The sequence below is a fragment of the Spermophilus citellus genome (genome assembly GCF_964194105.1).
Source record: "Spermophilus citellus genome assembly, chromosome: 1".
NCBI classification, from domain to species: domain Eukaryota; kingdom Metazoa; phylum Chordata; class Mammalia; order Rodentia; family Sciuridae; genus Spermophilus; species Spermophilus citellus.
In genome coordinates, this window is record NC_138182.1 from 36,543,830 (window position 1) to 36,564,534 (window position 20,705).

Below are 20,705 nucleotides of genomic sequence, written 5' to 3' on the forward strand. Positions count from 1 at the left end.
CTGGAAGTTGGAAAAGAAAGGGAATAAAACAGTGTGGAAAATGAAAATAAATTTAGGCAGGCTGAAACACAGCAATGGGAAGGCAGTGGCTGAGAGTAGCTGTCTTAATTGGACCAAGTTCCTGCCAAATTGCCACGTATTAGCTCTTTGCTGTAGGCCACTAAATACTTCTTTGATTTTCCGCTTTTTAATAAAATGCTAACGAACGGTAGATATGCCCTATAACTTATTAGGAGCCAGGGGAGCAGAGAGGCTGACTTGGAGTTACAGTTTTCATCAGTGCGTCTTCCAGGACGTCATTAGGGATGGTTTCCCTTGGCGGGAGGGCAGGTGGGAATTAAAACAACAAAAACAAAAATCAGGCATAAGCTTGTTGTTTTTTTCATCACTGTCACTCCAGTACGTTCGTATTCGATGAGAAGCTGCTGACGTCCAGCCCCGAGCGCGGCCCGTCCGTCCCGTAGGCGGCTGGGGGCTCAGCCTCCCTCCCGCTCCTCCAGCGCTCAGTGGCCAGGCACCGACTTCCGTCGCCCCTGCGCGCGGACCTGGCGGGCGGGCGCAGCGCGCTCCCGACGCCAGGGGCGCTCCTGAGCGGCGCGGGATGGGCGGGGCGGAGGGCAGGACGAGGCCGACCCGAGTGTTAAGCGGCTGCCTTAGGCCGCCCTGGGTAGCAGAGAGGGCGGCGGAGCCTGAGCAGGACGTAGCCACGCCAACGCGGCGGTGAGCGCTGCCCGCCCGGAGGAGGGAGCGGGGCGTGGGCGGGCCCCGGCCCGGGCGACGTGACCTTTCCGGGCGGCGGGTGACGGCGCACAGGTGCCGCGGGCCTCGCGCGCTGTCCCGGGACTGGACGGCTGCGGCTCGTTCGAGCTTCTCCTGCTCCTGGGCCTCCTTTTCGCAGGGCCCACCTGGAAAACGGTGTCCTCGCCTGCCCCCAGGTCGAGTCATCTGGCCTCGGGGCGCGCGCCCCACGTGCTCGGGCGCCGGGAGCTCCGGGGCGCTGATGAATGGGAAGCTGGCAGGTTCCCCGGAGTGGCTGCGGGGCTGGGGCAGCGTTCGGACCCGGGAGAGAAAGCTGGAAATGGACCCTCTAGTCTGCGCCTTGCTCGATTCCCTAGTGGCGCGCGGGGTTTGCATCCCAGCGCCCTGTGCCCGGTTTGGGGGCTGGGGTGGCGGGTGGGCCGGTGGCCTCCAGCGTTAGCCTGAAACTGGAATCCTGCGGCAGTTCATCTTCCTTAATGGAAAATGTGGCCTTATCCATCCTCCCGTCCGAGAAATTAATCTCCCCAAGAACCAGAAAGAAGTACGGCCGGCGCCGCGGTTTCTGTCTGCCAAGTCATAGTTTGAAAGAGGGGCTTTGGAATACCGAAGGGATTCAGTTTTTCTATCCCAAGTGGTACAACAAGCTCATCAATTTTGATGCATAGTGATCAGTCTTGCCTCCTCCGAGTTTTGTCCTCTCCAAGCCATAGCCACGTATAACCCGAATTAATTGTGCACATCTTCTGAGTTCATCTGTTAGTACTTACCATTATTTTCTATAATTCTACAAGTAGTTATTTGTAGGATTTAATGTGTTTAAATTTCACTTACCTACAGGAGTTGAGTTCTCACTGACAAAACAGTTATTAACTGCTGTGCTTTTCTTTCCTTCTAAGTAAGGAAAGAATTGTTCACACAGAGACAAACGTCTTGAGGTGTATCTGAGAGGCCACCTTGGATGTGCTCTGTGCCTCTGCCCCCCAGTTGCTTGTTTCTTCCTTGAAATATACGGCTGGGTGTTTGGGGGGCTTCTTGTTTGTTTTGTGTTGTTGTTTTGGCCAGATTGGACTACTTTAGAATGGGAATTGGTTTGTAGGTATAGTCCTGAAATACAAGCCTTTTTAAGTTGAATCATGTCTGTGTCACTGACTAGTTCTGTGACCCTGAAGATGACCTTGCCTCCCTTTGGTCTCATTTTTCCTTGTGGAAGATGAGGAGAATGATAACCTTTTCTAAGTAAAAGTTGGAGCACCACCACTTTATTATCCTAGTAATGGTCTGTCTCTCCAAGCCTACCAGTAACCATGAAGCACATCTTGTACTTCAACCTTGAATGCTTTATTAACTATTGCGTTTTTATTGCTGGTTAATTTTTTTTTTTTTTTAATAAAGGAAGCTTCTTGGAGTTTGGTCATTGGCAAAATGCTTCAAGTGGTTTAAAAACTTCTTTGTGGTTACCATTATCTTCTGTTGACATTGATCCAGTGTACCGACCTGCTCCTCAATGTGATGAGGAATGAAATTTGTTCCCTGCTATTCATGAATACGTCAGGTAGTTTGAAAACCATACAGAATTGGTTATTTTAGTCTTCTATGTTAAGTAGCTGCCTCTTTAAATTTCCTGGTTAATATTTATTAAGTCTATATCTCAGCAATAGTTGATTTTTATCCAAAGATAGAATAGACTGCAGTTTCTTCAAATACTATAGGCTCCAATCCAAATATAGTAAATCAAGATTTCATGGAGAGAGGCCTGGTAATTTGAACATTTAACAAGTATTTCCAGGTAGATTTTTATCAAGCAAATTTGGGATTCAGTGGCCCAGATACTGCATTTCAAAGTGTGTTTGTTGGGCAGGCATTATCAGCCTTACCTGGGAACTAGTTGACCACAGACTCTCTGGTTCCACCTAAAGCCTACTGAGTCAGCATCTGCATTTTTAACAAGACCCTAGGTGAATTGTGTGCACGATAATTTTGAGAAGTGCTGGAGAGGAGGTAGGTTATAAGTACGCAGTTGGTTCTCTATGCTGGGCTTTGTTTTGAGAACTTGTGATCCATGTTCATGTCAGCCCCATGTGACTATCTGTGATTGTCTTTTCTCTCTCTCTCTCTCCATATATATATGTGTGTGTGTATGTGTATGTGTGTGTGTGTGTATGTATATATATATATATATATATATATATATATATAAAATAGTTGGTCACAATACCTTCATTTATTTAGTTTTATTTATTTATTTATGGTGCTGAGGATTGAACCTAGGGCTTCCACGTGCTAGGCAAGTGCTCTACTGCTGAGTCACAACCCCAGCCCCTCACTGTATTTTTAATATTCACCTTGTACAGGTAAGGACCTCTAGCTTTAGGGGTATAACAGGCTACCTTGCCAGAGGAGGCATCCACACTCAGGGACATGGAACTCCACAGAGCTAACCTCTGCCACCTGGGTGTTCCTTTCCAGGCCTCCTTTTAGGCACCCAGCAGCACAGAACTTTCTTCTGAACCTAGAAGTAGAGGGCAATCAATCACTCAGCTTCATTGCCTATCTTGAATCTCCCTCCTTAGGAGTCTGAGCATGGGGGATTGCAGGCATGGTGGTGCATGTCTATAATCCCAGTGACCCTGGAGAATGAGATGGGAGGATTGCAAGTTTGAGGACAGTCTCAGAAATTTAGTGAAATCCTGTCCCAAGAATTTTTAAAAAGGGCTGGGGGATGTAGCTTAATGGTAGAGGGCCCCAGGGTTCAATCCCTAGTTCTGCAAAATTAAAATAAGAACCATGGGGGTCTACAAAATCCAGGCTAATGGTGAACTCTTGCCTCTTCCCAGGGATATGCAGTACCCATCATAAGCTCCTAAGAGTTGCCTTCCACGTAGCCCAGCAGCACCATGAAATCCAATCCTGCCATCCAAGCTGCCATTGACCTCACAGCAGGGGCTGCAGGTAATCCCAGAAAAAAAAAACACAATGCTCTGTTTCCTCAAGTACCTTCTCTGCAAGATCAAGTGAAATTGGTATAAAAATATTCCCTTTGTCATCCTAGAAATAATATGCTTAGCCTCAGAGTGAATTTATTAAATGGAAGTATAATATTTTTCAGAACATGGCAGACAGTAGAGTAATATTCTTTATATTAAAACTTTGAATCAGGAAGAAAGGTAGGAATGTCCCCAACATACTGCTAGAAAACAGCTCAGAGATGAAATCACTTACCCACTGTCACACAGCTAGGATATACAAGTGACATTGGACTCTGTCTCAAGTTTGGTAGTCTTCAAATCCTTTGTAGTACAAAAATAATACCATGTCATCTTTCCGGGAAATGCCATGTGCTGTTACTGGTGCTGGGAAAGGAAAGAGGGCACCCTTTAGAAACAAGACTGATATGCCACTGGTTCTTAAAGCCATGGGAGGAAAGGAGAGGTAGTAAGATTTGTTGGGGCTGGTCATATAAGGTGTGCCCATGGGCAGACTGGAGCCTGCCAGGGTCCATTTGCAGGCCAGTCTTTAGGACAATCACCTTCAAGATGCAGGCTCAGCAGATAGCTTAGCCTGAGGCAAGTGGTGAAATTGGGTTTACACAGTGATCATTTAGTTTTCCAGAGTCCTGTGTTACCTTCGGGTTAGAAGAGCACTGGAATGCTTGTGTTTCCAAGTGTCCCACTGATTCTCATAATGCTTACAGTTCCCCGGACTGGGGAGGCCAGAGGGGTAAGTTGCCCAATGCTCTGTTATCCACTGGGATTTCCCAGGTCAGCAGATAGGCTATATACAGGGGCTGCCACTTCTCTCCCTGTCCTTAGTCCAACTGTAAAAAAACAATCCTTTTCCAGAAAGGAACTAAATATTTTTTTCAGGAGCCAAAGGTCGGCCAAAGTAGGCTAATGAGTAAGTCTGGCCACGGTCTCACAGACACTGATAAGGTGCCTGGGACAAGGGCACCTCTCTGAGGTTAGAGACCATAAGGTGTGTTCCAGTTGACTAGCAGGCCTGGAAGCTGGCTGAGCTCTGCCACAGTGATCTCTTTCCCATTGTGTGCTTTTGGGTCAGTCTTTCATGCTTGGGGGAGGAGAGCTATAGTTCCCTACACCCCCTGGTACTGGCCTTTCTCCTCTTTGCCGCACCACTGGAAGACACTGAGAATGTGCAACCATCTGTGGCCTCTGATCTCAAACCATCATAAGAACACTCTGGGTACAGTTCTTGTCTTACTGACAAGAACCACATATTTTATTATTTTATCACATAACAGATTCTTAACTTTTGGCATTTTATGTCCTTCAGTCAGTATACAGAAGATCTAAGATCTATTGTGGTAGAATTTAAAAGCTTACTTTTTTCTGTTTATATGCATTCAGGTATTTGGGTCAGTTTTTATGTAATTTATGTTTGGATCCTGGTATAGAAATCATTTGTTGATGAAAGTGTTTTGTAAAAATTACAATATTAACATACATTGGGCCCTTAGATATATTGACACTAAATGTTCCTGCTGACTCTGGATAGACATTTCTCCCTTTGCTTAGCAACATAGGATCACCCCTCCCTGATGCAGAGCTTCCATGTTTTGCAACTTCCAAGGGCAACATACTCGTTTGCAGGGGTTCTGTGGGTCAGGGACTGGGCAGAGGAGGTACCTATTAGTGACATAAGAACCTGCATTCTACTGAGAGACAGTGGGAATGCAAATAGGAAACACTAGTCTCACTTTTTTGAAGGCCCCAAAGCTTCTGAATTATTGATAAAGCTAGATGGCCCTTTAGAGATCATTGGCTCTAAGGTCACTGTATACCTAGGAAAGAGTCCCAGAGAAGGATGGAGATTTGTTCACGGTTACGCAGATAGATGGTGTGAAGTCTGGGCCAGGACTGCGGCTTCCTGGTTCCTTGTCTAGTGTTGTCTGTTTTAGTGCTGCCTGATGGGTCAGTAGCCCTGGAGAAGGTCAGGGTGCTGTGTGGTCTTAACCTCCCTGGCTTTCTGGTCAGATAAACTGCTGGGCTTTGGGTTTTTTTCTGTCAGGATCAGAGAACCCCTAGTGATTCGTGGCCATAGCCCACCCAAGGAAGTGATTCCTTTGGAAGTGCGGAGCCAGCTATGGTCCTGGGCGATTTGGGCAGAGCATACACGTGTTGTTCTTTGCGTCTCTCCTTTTTCTTTTAAAGCTTCCCCTGCCAGACAGGTTTTCCATCCAGCTCATCTCCTCTAAAGTGCCAAGAAGTTATTATTTCCCTGTCTGCACTTGTTGTAGAAGAGATTCCAGGAATGGATCTAGAGCCCGAGGCAGCTAGGATTAGGGGGATTTGAAGAAGATAGTTAGATAATTGGGTAATTGTTGAAATGAGGCAATGTGGATCCCAAAAGTTGAATTGCCTTAAAGGGAAATCTGGATACTTTAAGAGTCAGTAGTTCAACATCTTTAATGTCATAAGGCAGCCAGAGCCCTGACAGCTCTGTGGCAGCACACCTTATTAACCAGTGTCATTGGGGAATGAGTACTTTAGATTGTTTGTCCTCTTGAATGCCAAAATGAAAATCCTTTTTTGATAAGAATATCTTAAAAACAATATGCTACCTTGCCTTTTACTACTGTTTGTTGAGGGGTGTGAAGTACACCTGCCTGTCTTCCCTGTGAGCTGTTCCTTCCCCTGACACTGTCCCACCCTGATAGATTTGCCTTCATGCCTTATGCTTTTTTGTCCTGCCTCACAGTCTAAATGACCTGTGGCTAAATGTTGACCACTACCCAGTAAGAATTTCTGTCCTCAAAATGAGGTGCACAGCCAGCTGTGACACCCCTGAAAAATACAGAGGCTGTTTTCACTTGTTTTTCAGGGAGAAAAGCCTGATCATATGTCTGACTTCTACACAAGTGGAGAAGTATTTGTTCCCTGTAATCATTCCTGGCTTTCTTGACTTGATAGGTCTCTGAGAACCTGCCAGGTGTGGGTCTGAGCAGCCGGTGCTGGCATTCTGAATAGTCATCACTCATGGGAGGGGTACACAGGACTTGGGATGTGGGGTATATTACAGGTAAAGTTAGCTCACATCTCAGGGATTCACGGGAGGGAATTAGCATTTGAATATTAGCCATCCACCTTCTTCTTAGAAAGGTCATAGATACACAGCAAATACATATTGTAACCTGTGATGTCTGCTCCCTCCAGGCTGATTGATAAAATAGGGAAACTCAGCATATGAAGAATGGAGGAACTTTGGTTAGGGCAAAGGGAAGGGTGGGGATGGGAAGAGGCAGGGGGTAGGAAAGATGGTGGAATGAGATGGACATCATTACCCTAGGTTCATGTATGAAGACACTACTTGGTGTACAACCAGAGAAATGAAAAATCATGCTCCATTTGTGTACTATGAATCAAAATGCATTCTGCTGTCATGTTTAACAAATTAGAACAAATAAATTAATTAAAAAATATAAATAGGGGCTGGGGTTGTAGCTCAGCAGTAGAGTGCCCACCTAACACATGCAGGGCCCTAGGTTCACTCCTCAGCACCACATAAAAATGAATAAATAAAATAGAGGTGTGTGTCCAACTACAACTAAAAAATAAACATTAAAAATATATAAACAATAAAGTGCTGTGGAGTGATATCAGCCAAAAAAAAAAAAAAATAGGGAAACTCTCCAGTTAAAGTATTAACATGCTGAATTAAAGGTTTAATGTGCTGGGAGATGAGGCAGGAAGATTTTAAGTTTGAGGCTGCCCTCAGAAACATGACAAGGTCCTTTTTCAAAGAAAAGGGTGGGGGGCACTGGAGATGGAGCTCAGTGGTAGAGCTCCACTGGGTTCTTCATTCCCCTGAACTGTAATAACAGAACGGCTTTATGCAGTTCATCTGAATCTAGGTTATCTAAAGCATGTACTGTCTTAAAAATTCTGACAGTTTCATCATCTTTTGGAATAATTATATTGCTTGGATGTACTTTGGATCTTATTGTGGTCTAGCCCAGCAGTGCCTAGTAGAGAATAATTCTAAATTAATTATAATAAATCATATTGAATTCTATTCCACAAATTCAGAACTGAGGATAATTTGGCAAGACAGAGTGCACGGGTATCATCATTCCCTAGAAGAAGTGAATGGTAGTGATAGGACCACAGCAATTGTACTTTTCTTGTTGCTTAATAGACCAAGCAGTTCTCAGACCCTTTGGAATTGTTGGTCTATCGGCCAATAAATAGTCCTTCTCAGTGGCCCTCCCCATCTCTACTTTCCACAGTTTGGGTGGAATAACTGTAAAATGTCAAGATTATGAAATCACAGTTTTTAAATATTTTATGTGACCTTCTTTTTTCAGTTTTGATGAAGTTCTAGCAGCCTCATTATATGGTTGTGACATTTCCTAATATAAACAGGGGCATCTGAGATGTGGGACCTCTCAGGACAGAAAGGGTGGAAAATGTTAATCACTGGCAGTTGCCACAACACTAATCCCAGCCCAGGTTCTGAAGATATCATAGGGAAGTTACAGTTCATTCCTTTCCTTATGTATAGGATTCTTATTGAAGCTATCAAATGCAATTTTGGCCTTGAGTATCTGATATTCTTCCAATATGAAAACGGATAAGTATAGGACTTATGCTAAGCACAGGTTAACTTCAATTCGTTTATGCCAAGTAAAGATAAATTAAGGTCTACTATCTAGCTAAATACAAATGATTAATTTGTAGAGTTAAAATTCAAGAGGTTTTCCCTGGGATGAAATATTGTGCTCTGGAGGGATTAATTAGCCAGGCTCCTTGTTTTGTTCATGTGATGCCTGGTGCCCTGTTATTTTCCCATACTCATCAGACCGTGCCGTGGGGCAGTAGGCAAAGACGAGTGATTCTCTGAATTCTGTCTCTCTCACGGCAACTGCTTTGTGTTAACCACTTGTGCAGCAAGTGCTGTGCTAAGCTGTCTTCTCCATTTTGGTTCAACCTCCTGCTAACCCTGTGGTGCGGGCATGGAGTAGGAGCATCTCAGAGGTCGCATCCCCTGTCTGGAACCTTACAACAAAGCCAGGCTCCAGCTCCTTCCCTCTGACCCCATTGCCAAGGCACCTAAACACATGCACACCTTTGCAGCCTGGGGCTGGGGCTGTGGAACATACACATCTGCCCTGTGAGTAGAACCCCTTCAGGGTAGGATTTGGGTGCCGGACATAGTAGGGACTTGCTCTGAGTTGATTACTGGACTCTGCTAGAAGGTTTGGGGAGGATAAGAAGTCAGAAGGAACAGAGGTAACGCCTGGGGTAGGACAGCCGGCCTTCATTTCCATGGGTAGCTGAGAAAACCACAGACTCGTGCTAGAGAACACTTGTGTCCTGGTTCCAGGGGGCACAGCATGTGTACTGACTGGACAGCCCTTTGACACAATGAAGGTGAAGATGCAGACATTCCCGGACCTATACCGAGGCCTCACAGATTGCTGCCTGAAGACCTACTCCCAGGTGGGCTTCCGCGGCTTCTACAAGGGCACCAGCCCGGCTCTGATCGCCAACATCGCGGAGAACTCAGTGCTCTTCATGTGCTACGGCTTCTGCCAGCAGGTGGTGCGGAGAGCAGTTGGGTTGGACAGACAGGCAAAGCTGAGGTGAGTCAGGACACTGATGCCTTGTTCTTCTTCTTTTTTTTTTTTAAACAACAACAGCAACAACAAATAAACACAAAAACATTGTTGTATCACCCTGAGTCTCCTCAGGGGGATGCTTTTTAGATGGACAGAAGTGCTGGACTCAAACTGTACATACAGGTTGGGACCCCAGGTTAGGTTGTGCTTTATCAGCAAAAGGCAACATGTTGCGAGAGGTTGCCTGAGCCATGCAGGTTTGAGGAGAAATGTGGAACTTCAGGGAGGGTCAAAAACACCTGAGAAAATGCAGGTGAGCCTACCTTTCTTTGGCTGAGTCTTCCCTAAACATCAGATCTTGGCTTGGGCTTGGTCGTCCTTGGGGTTTTTATTATGCAGAGATCAAACAGTTCAGGAGATACTGGGATGTTTAGCTAGCCCTCCTTTGAATGCTGATCTATTTAAAATGATGGTATCAGCTTCATGGTTGCAGAAGGCAGTCTTGGTGGTGGTGTTGGTGGGACTAGAAGCCCTATTGCAGGGGCAGTGCCCACCTGACTAAAGGAGTTCCTTGTGCACAAAAATACCTCAAGGGCTCAAATGTGCCCTTTTACAGGCAGGAGTTCTGTCACGATAGAGGGAGCTTGTGCTTTCAGGGCTAGAGACTGGATGAAATGACTCCAGGAGATGGCATAGGGCAGAGCTCTGGTCCTTTAACCCTCCAGCACAGAGGGCAGGAAGGAAAGAGGAAGTAGACGGGAGCAGGTGAGGACAGTACCCCACAGTGGAGACCCCCCCAAAATAAAATAGTGTATGTATCCTCCCCACAGAGGGAAGGGCTTCTACTTGAGGAGACCTGGGATTCTGTTTGCTTCAGACTCCTTAGTAAAGGATGACACAGGAGAGAAGCCAGGGAATCAGTGAACACCTGTGTGGGTGCTGGTGGCAGGACTTGGCTTCCTCTGAGCAGAGCAAGCCCTTCTGGCCACAGAGATAATGACTTCTGCCTTCTTAGGTAAGTAAAGCCATTAAGGGATCAGGCCTTAATGTCCCTTCCCTTCCTCTTCTCTCAGCCTGTGAACAGTGAAGACTGGGAGGAGCATCATGTTTTCTGATGGAGAAGCTTGGATACCTTAGAGCTGCATTTCCATGCAGTTTTTAGAAGCTCTAGTCAGTGTCCCTGAGAAAGGGTTGGGAGACGCTTCTTTGTGTCTCTTGCGTGGAGAAGCACTCCGAGCACACGGATTTCATGCAGTATGGTAGCATTTAGTTGGTTGAAGTCACCTAGAAGTTCTTCCTCAAGTCTCGTCTTCTGAGCCTCTCTCGGCCCAGTTTCGGCCCAGTGTTCTTTCTGGTAGATCACAGTTGGGGTTGTGGAATGTTTTATAGGGGTCGCATCTAGAGAGAGAATTTATCAAAGTGTGGTGAAAAGGAAAGAACTGCTTGTGAGAGCCCGTTGTGAATTTTTGCAATCACATCGTCAATATTTGTCTGTTCCTGGTTTGAACATGACCCGGAGTGGTGTTCTTCTTTGACCTTTGGCTGGATGGGGTCTTACACAGCAAGAGTGTTCAGGTCATGTTTTTTGTTGAAGAGATGACAGCTGATTCTTACAAAACCCCATCCTGTGCCTGTTGCCCTTTCGATTTAATTTTATACATTTATAGTACACTTAGAACCTGCAGCCCATGTGTTTCATTTTGTGCCCTGGTAGATGACAGTGTTTATTAGAAAGCCAAAGTTCACTGCAAATCTGATCGGGCCTTGTCCTTGTACTATAATAAGGTGGTTGTTGTTGGTTCAGATGTCTCAGCCATCTCCACACCTGAGGTTGAACCAACTTCCACTTTTATTGACTGCCACCTTTGTTCCAGCAAACTTGGCAAACTCTAGTTAATGATCCTGGACGATTGCCTGTCAGCACGTTGACAGAAAGTCCCTGCGTGAGGCCAATTATGGATCTGTAGGCTGGTTAAAAGATGGCAGAATCCATTTTAAGCTTAGTTTTTCAACAAATGAACTAAGGAGTGACGTGAGGGAGAAGTGAACTGAACAGCCTGGGTCAGCTTGTATACACCAAAAGGTTGTGTGTAGGACATTTGTGTACCTTGATGGCTCTGCTGTGTTCATGGTCTTGGTGTAATTCTCCAAGATCAAAAGGAACCAGTACTGCAGTACTGCAAGCAGTGTCTTCCTCCTGAAAGAAAGCAAGCCCACACCAAGCCAGATTTTGAGACCTGGATACCTCCCGTTGCATCTGCCAGTGGCATAGAGGCTAGACCACCCACTAGGGACAAGTCTAGAGGGGCCTCAGTTTTATATTAATGTTTAATTCTGATAGAACAGTAGGATCATTGAATGTGGTAGGTCCCCTTGGAGATATTTTTACCCTCTGTGAGGGTGGTTGGTCTTAGCTATCCAGTGACCCCAGGAGGCCAGTATTTACTGGGGAGTTAGGGAACCAACCAGTCTTTTCCTGCCTGGTCAAAGACTGTACCACAAATACCGGCAGTGCTCCTACAAAACACTGTATTGGGGCTACAAGGGGGCTTCTTTTCTGACCCCTGTGAATTTCTGAGAATAGTGCTCAGACTTTCCCCTTACTTTTTTTTTTTTTTTTTTTTTTTTTTTAAGAGAGAGGAGAGAGAGAGAGAGATTTTTTTTTTTTAATATTTATTTTTTAGTTCTCGGCAGACACAACATCTTTGTTGGTATGTGGTGCTGAGGATCGAACCCGGGCCGCACGCATGCCAGGCGAGCGCGCTACCGCTTGAGCCACATCCCCAGCCCCTCCCCTTATTCTTGAACTCTTCCTGGATTCTAGTTTTAAGATCCTACTGGTAACTTAGGGACCTAGGGGTCCTAAGCCCATATGAAAGGAAGTAAATTCTTCTGTTTGTGTTTATTGCTCTCTCTTGTCTAGTTTGTAGTTTTCACCTAGACATGTCACCTAAAACCATTGAGTGTGCAGACTTTACCCACCTCTGAGGCCCATTGTCCCCTCCTCTTGGCCTGTGTTGCTGAGGTGGTGTTTTATTCCATTTTCCTATAACAGAATACCTGAGAACAAGTAATGGATAAAGAAAAGAAGTTTAGCTCACAGTTCTGGAAGTTCAAGAGCATGGTGCTGGCATCTGCTTGGTTCTGGTGGGGTTTTCTAGCTATATCACAGCACGGCAGATCACATCATGGTGGGAGTATATGTAAGAGGGAGAGATTTCATGGTATTACAGTAGGATAGAAAAATTCCCAAGTGAGGCTTGTTCTGTTGATAACAATAGTTTGTTCTTGTGGAAACTAACTGGAGTCCTGTAAGAACTACATTGATCCTTTCCAAGGGTGGCAGTGCCCCTAAGAACCTAACTGCCTTCGACTAGCCCCACCTCTTATAGGTTTCACCACCTCATTAGGGAGCAAGATTCTAGCACATGAACCCTTGGGGACACATTCAGACCAAAGCTGGAGGCTGGAAGCTGACTAGGAAATCTTTTTGGAATGCAGGGACTTGTCATTATAAATTTGTACTGGGTTTTTATCTGTGGTAGTTCATTACATGACCAATTGTTCCAGGATGGATTATAAGCATGAAGGGAAGACCTTAGAACTTAATCTTCTTTAAGGCTTTCTGGCAAATGTACTATAGTTGTGCATGTTTTGAGTGGGGGACCTATGGGTCATTTTTCCTCCTTCAGGTGTTTTTGCTTTATTTTGTATGTCACCCTGTGCCTTAGCGTGGTCTACTATAACAAAATGCCATAGTCTGAGTTGCCTAAATAACAAACATTTCCCCTAGTTCTAGAGACTGGAAGGTCCAAGATCAAGGTGCCAGCAAATTCAGTGTCTGGTGATGGCTCACTTCCTGCTTCATAGTACTTTCACACTGTGTTCTGACATGGCAGAGAGAGCAAGCTCTCTGGTCCCTCCTTCTTTTTTTTTTTTTTTTTTTTGGTACTAGGAGTTGAACCCAGGGGTGCTTAACTGCTGAGCCACATCTTCAGCCCTTTTTCAATTTAGAGACTGGGTCTCGCTAAATTGCTTAGGGCCTCGCTAAATTGCTGAGGCTGACTTGGAACTTGCCATCCTCCTGCCTCAGCCTCCTGAGCCACTGGGATTACAGGTGTGTGACACTGCGCTAGGCTCTGGTCCCTTCTTGTTAGGGCACTAATGCCATGATGAGGGCCTCACTTTCATGACCTCTCTAATTGCCTCTTAAGGACCCTCTTCAAAAACCATCACATTGAGGCGTAGGGCTTCAACACAGGAATTTGGGGTGGAGGGGAACACAAGTATTCAGCCCATATTCAGTACCTAATGAAAACAGCATGGATGTGGCAGTCAGGCAGACTGGGTGTGATTCCTGCCACTTTGTAGCTGTGTGACTTTGGACACATTATGGATCATTTCTAAGTACCATTTCCCTAGATAGGAATTAGGGTATTGCTGTCACCTCACAGGACACAGGATCCCTTGCTGCAACAGCATATGCCAATCCCACTTTAATCCCCATGCTCCCATTCCTTGAGGTGGAAGCTGAAGGAATGAGTAAGCTGACAGAGGTGGCTTCTGTGCTGTGTGCTTTCAGTGATCTGCAGAACGCAGCTGCCGGGTCCTTCGCCTCTGCCTTTGCCGCGCTGGTGCTTTGCCCCACGGAGCTCGTGAAATGCCGGCTACAGACCATGTATGAAATGGAGACGTCAGGAAAGATAGCCGGGAGCCAGAAGTAAGTACTGTTTGGAAACAAACGTTAGATCTCTGTTGCCTTGATATAGTAAGTGGGTTTTTTTTCCATTTTATATTGTATTAAAATTTAGTAGATTTGGAAACAGATTTATCTACTCCAAAATATTATTTCTAGAACACTTTCCCCTACCAGTCAAGGATTATTTTCTGCAAGGATTTTCTATGATGGTTGTACTGACTCTGAACCCCATAGGACATCTTAGGCAGATATTCAATACCCCAGAAATGGAGAAGCCTGGAAGTTAGCCCCTTTGTCCTCTTGGGTGTGTATAAGGAATGACCCTCAACTATATTGGGTTTTTTCAACTGCAGCTGAGAGCTGGTCCCTCTTAAGTGCTGATTTGGATTCTGAGATGGATATTCAGTGCCCATTCCCAGGTTTCATGCGTTGTTCAGGTTGATCACACCAGATCCTAGTGGTGACTTCTTTGCTCTCTTCTTGCCCTCCCCTGTCCTTCGTATATATCTACAAAGGGTCCAAGTTTTGAAAACATTCACAAAACCTCTGTAAGCACAGAACTCTTCTGTGATCAAATCGCCCTCCAACTCATCTTGAAAAAAGATTCTCATCACCCTGTGAGAATGTATATGTCATTCAAGATAACTTACTTGAATTGAAAAGCAATTTATTATCCTTATTAATCACAAAACTTGGCTATTGCATCCTAACATCTGGCTGATCAAAGTTCTGGTTGAAGATGTTGAAGTGGTGAATTCCAAGCCCGTGAATTTGCTGGGAAAACTGGTAGACAAATCAGCCATTTTTAGTTAGCAGTTTCCTCTCAGCAAGAATGGGGTTTGTAATAGTGCCCTGTTTTCTGCATCCTTGAGATTCATTTCATCCAACCTGAATCTATTATTTATTGCCAAGAAGTTCCAAAGTATAAGCCTTGAAAAATTTTTCTTGAACTAGAACATACGCATAGTATTGTAAATACATAAATCATAGTGTTCAATGCTATACACAGTCACAAAATGAATGGACCTTTGTAACCAGTCCCTGGATTAAGAAATAGAACACTAATAACACCCAGAAAGTGGTCCTCATGTGCCTTAGAAGTAGTTTTAGGTAATTTAAAGATAGCTACGGTTATAACTAAAGGACTTAAGACTGGTAGACACCTTGCAAGAAAAGAATATTTGAGATGTAGCAGGTGCTAAACAAAGCAAGTATAGTAACTCGGGGTAAGGCATGGTTTGGATGCAAGTGGTGTTGTGTGTTGGATTAATGTGTCACATTCTCATGGAATGGGAGCAGCACTGCAGGAAGGACCTGGCTTATGGGGAATGCCCGACGGAGCCTTCTGAAGCTCTGAGGGAAGATCATCACCCTGAGAGCTTCAGAGTGATGTGGCCTTGATACCTTGGGGGCTTGATCCTTGAGCTCCTCAAGCCAAGTCCCTTGCTCTCTAGAAAAAGGAAGGAGAAGATTCTCTAAGTCACAGAGTATGACTTTTTCCCGAGGATAAAACCTGCTATGGTACAACCCATCATGAAGAGGAGTCTGTGGACCAGAAGTGTCCTGGCCTCTCCAGGAGTAGGACTCTGGTCTGCTTAAAAGGAGTTCCCTGTACCTCTGCTGCTCTCAAGAATCAATTCTGGATGCTTTTTGCATCACAGGGGCTATAGCTCAGCTCTTAGAATTTCTTTCATCTTGCCTTCAAGTAACCATTTACTTCTTGGCATTAAAACAAAACAATGTGTAAATGCTTGAACAAATTCTCCTAAGAAATAGCAGAAATATTGAAGAGATATGGATCAAAGGAGGTAAGGGACTGATCAAAGACAATACCATTTTATTCTTGTTGAGTTTGGAGGACTCCTAATTATAATTTTAGGTTTCACTTTACTTCTGAAAATATAGGTAGTAGCTTTCATATATATATATATATATATATATATATATATATATATATATTGATAATGTGACTTCTAAAAATTTTGGCATTCATTTTAATAAATTATGTTTAACCATAACAACTTAATGAACCTGATAATAACAGTCTGCTTCTCTGAGATGCTTCTGAGATTCTTTATTCCATAGGAGGATACCTTTTATTTTCAGAATTATTGATTCCACTTTACAAAATCAACTGCTTCCTTCCTTGTGCTTGATCAGTTCTGTTAATTGGGTATGAATGTCCTTGTTCTCCCATCCTTCCTGCTGGCAGTAACTGTCACTCACTGTTCCCTCCCAGTACAGTTTGGTCTGTTGTGAAGACTATACTTAGAAAGGATGGCCCTTTGGGCTTCTACCATGGACTCTCAAGCACTTTACTTCGAGAAGTACCGGGCTATTTCTTCTTCTTCGGTGGCTATGAGCTGAGCCGATCGTTTTTTGCATCAGGGAGATCAAAAGATGAATTAGGTAAATGTGTTTGCATTAATGGGTATGTGGAGGCTGCTCCGTGGTGGTGTGGTTTCCGGGGATTATCTGTTCAATCCACCTCCATTTGGGGAACCCATCTGGCACTAGAAGTTTCTGGGTGCTGAAAAGTAACATGGCAGCAGATGATTGCCCATGCCCTTTCCCCAGGTTTGGTAATTTCCTCAAGACAGGGGCTGAAGCAGAAGCAGCACATCTCAAACTGCTTTACTGGAATTTCATTCATTCATTGTTCTGGATCCATTTTAGGGGGTGAAGAAATGCAGAGGTTATTTTTCCCATGGGGAAATCACTTATTTTCACTGGTTTCTGGAAATATCATATGGCTGTTCTTGAGATCAAATACCATTTGCTGTTTTTCTTCTCTAGGCCCTGTGCCTTTGATGTTAAGTGGTGGAATTGGTGGAATTTGCCTGTGGCTTGCTGTATACCCAGTGGATTGTATAAAATCCAGAATTCAAGTTCTTTCCATGTCTGGAAAACAGGCAGGATTTATCGGAACCTTTCTAGGTGTTGTGAAAAATGAAGGTGAGCCTGGTACGGTGGCACATGCCTATGATCCCAGTGACTGGAGAGGCTCAGGCAGGAAGATTGCAAGCTCAAGGCCAGTCCCAGAAATTTAGTGAGACCCTGTATCAAATTGGGGATGTAGCTCAGTAGTTAAGTGCCCCCCTGGATTCAATCCCTAGTATATAAAAAAAAAAAAAAACACAGAAAGGTGAGTCAACTAGTTTCAGAAACAGAGTAGGTGTGTATATAGAGTGATCACTTGCTTCAATACTGTCTTGCTGAGGTTTGATCAGATGTTTAATTGCCCTCTTCTCCCTGCCTCTTATCCTTTTTCTAGCACTGTATATTAATCCACATTTGTAGCTTTCTGTTTCCAGACTCCTTTCTTTAGCTTATTTTCATTATTCTCAAGAATGTTCACAATTCTTTTTCCTAATCCCTTGGGCAGGTACCTGTCAGGATTCTTTGTCTAAATAGCTTGGAGGGAATTTTTAAGATGTGGACTTTGTCCAAGGGGGCGAATGCTCTGAAGTTAGCACCACCTGCTTTATATAATACAGATATTACAGAAGATAATCTCTAACACGACCACTAAGGGCTTGAAAAGAATGTCCAGCATCCTTAATGCTAAGACTTCTGGAATCAGAAATGGACTGAGCAACTTCTGAAGGTGATTTACTATCAATTTTTAGAGTTATGTAGGAGAATAAAGATTAGTAATGCTTGTATAAAGCCAGCTTTATACAACCTGTTTGTAAAGACCTGTTTTTCTAGTATCCACTGTACATCTTCAAACTTGGGTTATGAACTTCTGTTTTGATTTTTAAAAGGGAAAGAGAAGTAACACAGACAAATTTAATTCATATCCCAAATAGAGTACAGACATCTTGTATATTACTCATACCTTCCTGAAAATTTGCATGACACTTTATAATAATTTTACAAAGTACACCTGCTTCCTTTATGTAATTCAGTCTTCATAAACATGCTGGGCAGTGCTAATATTAGAAATAGGTCTCTGATCTCAGTGTTGGTGCTCTAGATGCCATCTTTGGCCCCAGAGTTGCTTCTGTCTGCCCATCTTAGGATCAGCTCTGCCCTCTGTTTTCTAGGCATTAATCAGGTATTGAATTGGTTTATGTTACCTCAGCAACAGTCAGCTTTGCCAAGAGACTTGATCCTTATATAGTTTCTACGAGTCTATATAGGAAAACCTGGATGTAAGTCCTTCTACTACTTGTGGGGTTTTAATGCTATTGTTTGGATTTGTGAGTACTAGTGTGCCTATTCTATGCAGCTGCATGGAGTATTCCCAAGGGGGAATTGTTACAATCTTTGATTGCCCTTTTGTCTTCTAGGAATAACAGCCTTATATTCTGGACTGAAACCTACTATGATTCGTGCATTCCCTGCCAACGGGGCACTATTTTTGGCCTATGAATACAGCAGGAAGTTGATGATGAGCCAGCTGGAAACATATTGAAGTGTCCTGGTGGGCCTGGATCTAGGCACAGGCGTTTGAGGACTCCTGTTCATCTCAGGGTTTCACGGAGTATGAGAACAATGTGGAATTATTTTGAATTCTTGGGAATTTTGTTTTTGTGTTTCCTTCTACCCTACGTCTTAAACTTTATGGAAAGATGTATACCTTACATCATATATTTTCTCCCCAACTGTGTTGTTCTTACCCTTGATAGAATATGCAGGGTGGCTGATGGCCCAATGAACCTAATTTGAAAGGCTGAATATAGTTTTATTAGGGCATTATTACTTCATGAATCCATATATGTGCATTTTGGATAGTTATATATTGAGAAATTGGTTTCATGTTTAATTTAAAATATCAGAAAACCCAGAGGTGACAATTTTTCACTAAATGGTTATAAATGATTGCTTAAACCATTCTAGTTGTAGGATCTCTAAAGTCTGCTGAACCTGTGTACTGAGGTTCAAGTTTTCACATGGTACCTGAAAACTAAAATATCCATCTAGATTTTTAATAGACTATACCTGCATACTGGTGTGGTTTCCATATTCTTTTTTTTTTTTTTTTTTAAAGAGAGAGTGAGAGAGGAGAGAGAGAGAGAGAGAGAGAGAGAGAGAATTTTTAATATTTATTTTTTAGTTCTCGGCGGACACAACATCTTTGTTGGTATATGGTGCTGAGGATCGAACCCGGGCCGCACGCATGCCAGGCGAGCGCGCTACCACTTGAGCCACATCCCCAGCCCCGGTTTCCATATTCTTACTCAAGTTTCAGAGTAGGTATCTTGGATTTTCCCAAGAAGCTTTACTCTTAAAATAGTGCCATTCATTTTCTAGGTGGGCTCATATTCCACACTTGACTGTGTTGCTGGGTGTATCCCTAGAAGATCAGGCCTTTGGGAAGCAGTGGTGGCCTTCACCAACTTCCCTTTTTCTCCTTTCCCAAAGAGCTTTCCCTGTGCTGGGCTGTAAAGGAAAGGGCCCGGAGATGGGCTCTGCTGGGCTGTGCTGTTTGATGATGGCTGATAGCAGCTCTTAAACTAATTCTGTCTCTGGGTCCTGGCCTGGGTGGAATTATGGGTGTTCTGTTGGCCCAGATTCGGGGCTGTTGATCCACTTTGGACCACGGTGTCCTCTCTGTCCCACGAGTCAGATTTCGCCTTCTAGGGAACAGAGAGTGCCAAAGTCAAAAGAAGCCTTTGTTCCCTGTTTGGTGATCAAGTAAATGTGTTCATGGGCGAAGCCCTGTTCTCTCAGAACTGGAAAGAGCTTAGTGCTTAGATTTCACAGTGAATGATGGCAGGACTGACCCATCCTGAAGTTTACCTCAGAATCCACAACTGCTTGCTATGCTTTTTCAGTGTTGGAGCCTTTTGCATTTGGGGCTGGCAGTTTAAATTTTAATGGGGTGTGAATTTACAAAGAAGTGTAGCATAAGAAAAGCAATTTTATTAAACTAGGTGGTATGTAATATAGGGTCCAACCAGAACAAAGCCCACAGTTCATCTGCTCTCCATAGATTTGGGATGGGCAGCTGTGATCTAACAGGGTCATTCTTTTTTTTTTTTCTTTTTTTTTATTGGTTGTTCACAACATTACAAAGCTCTTGACATATCATATTTCATACATTAGATTGAAGTGGGTTATGAACTCCCAATTTTACCACAAATGCAGATTGCAGAATCACGTCGGTTACACATCCACAATTTTACATAATGCCCTATTAGTAATTGTTGTATTCTGCTACCTTTCCTATCCCCTACTATCCCCCCTCCCCTCCCCTCCCATCTTCTCTCTCTACCCCATCTACTGTAATTCATTTCTCTCCTTGTTTATTTTCCCATTCCCCTCACAGCCTCTTATATGTAATTTTGTATAACAATGAGGGTCTCCCTCCATTTCCATGCAGTTTCCCTTTTCTCTCTTTTTCCCTCCCATCTCATGTCTCTGTTTAAAGTTAATCTTTTCTTCCTGCTCTTCCTCCCTACTCTGTTCATAGTTGCTCTCATTATATCAAAGAAGACATTTGGTATTTGTTTTTTAGGGATTGGCTAATAGACAAAAGAAATTAAAGGCATAAAAATAGGAAAAGAAGAACTTAAATTATCACTATTTGCGGACGACATGATTCTATACCTAGAAGACCCAAAAGGATCTACAAAGAAACTACTAGAACTAATAAATGAATTCAGCAAAGTGGCAGGATATAAAATCAACACGCATAAATCAAAGGCATTTCTGTATATCAGC

General features: G+C 43.8%; 1 protein-coding gene across 8 annotated transcripts; it reads left to right on the forward strand.

Moving 5' to 3' along the window:
* Positions 1-591: 591 nt before the first annotated feature.
* SLC25A15 (solute carrier family 25 member 15) lies at positions 592-19,911 on the forward strand. 8 transcript variants are annotated; one of them, XR_014021188.1, is made up of 8 exons: positions 592-720; positions 3,594-3,708; positions 9,100-9,358; positions 13,917-14,054; positions 16,273-16,442; positions 16,830-16,988; positions 18,329-18,990; positions 19,199-19,911. XR_014021188.1 is itself a non-coding variant. In XM_081287457.1 (8 exons), the coding sequence occupies exons 3-8, from the start codon at positions 3,654-3,656 to the stop codon at positions 18,451-18,453; spliced, it is 906 nt and encodes a 301-aa protein (XP_081143583.1). In that variant the 5' UTR covers positions 740-1,514; positions 2,152-2,311; positions 3,594-3,653; the 3' UTR covers positions 18,454-18,615. The 8 variants fall into 8 exon arrangements, 6 of the variants coding, with proteins under 6 accessions (XP_081143583.1, XP_081143585.1, XP_081143584.1 ...); XR_014021189.1 differs by lacking the exon at positions 19,199-19,911 and adding an exon at positions 17,419-17,640 and having other exon boundaries at positions 18,329-18,466; XM_081287457.1 differs by lacking the exons at positions 592-720; positions 19,199-19,911 and adding exons at positions 740-1,514; positions 2,152-2,311 and having other exon boundaries at positions 18,329-18,615.
* The last annotated feature ends 794 nt before the right edge of the window (positions 19,912-20,705 follow it).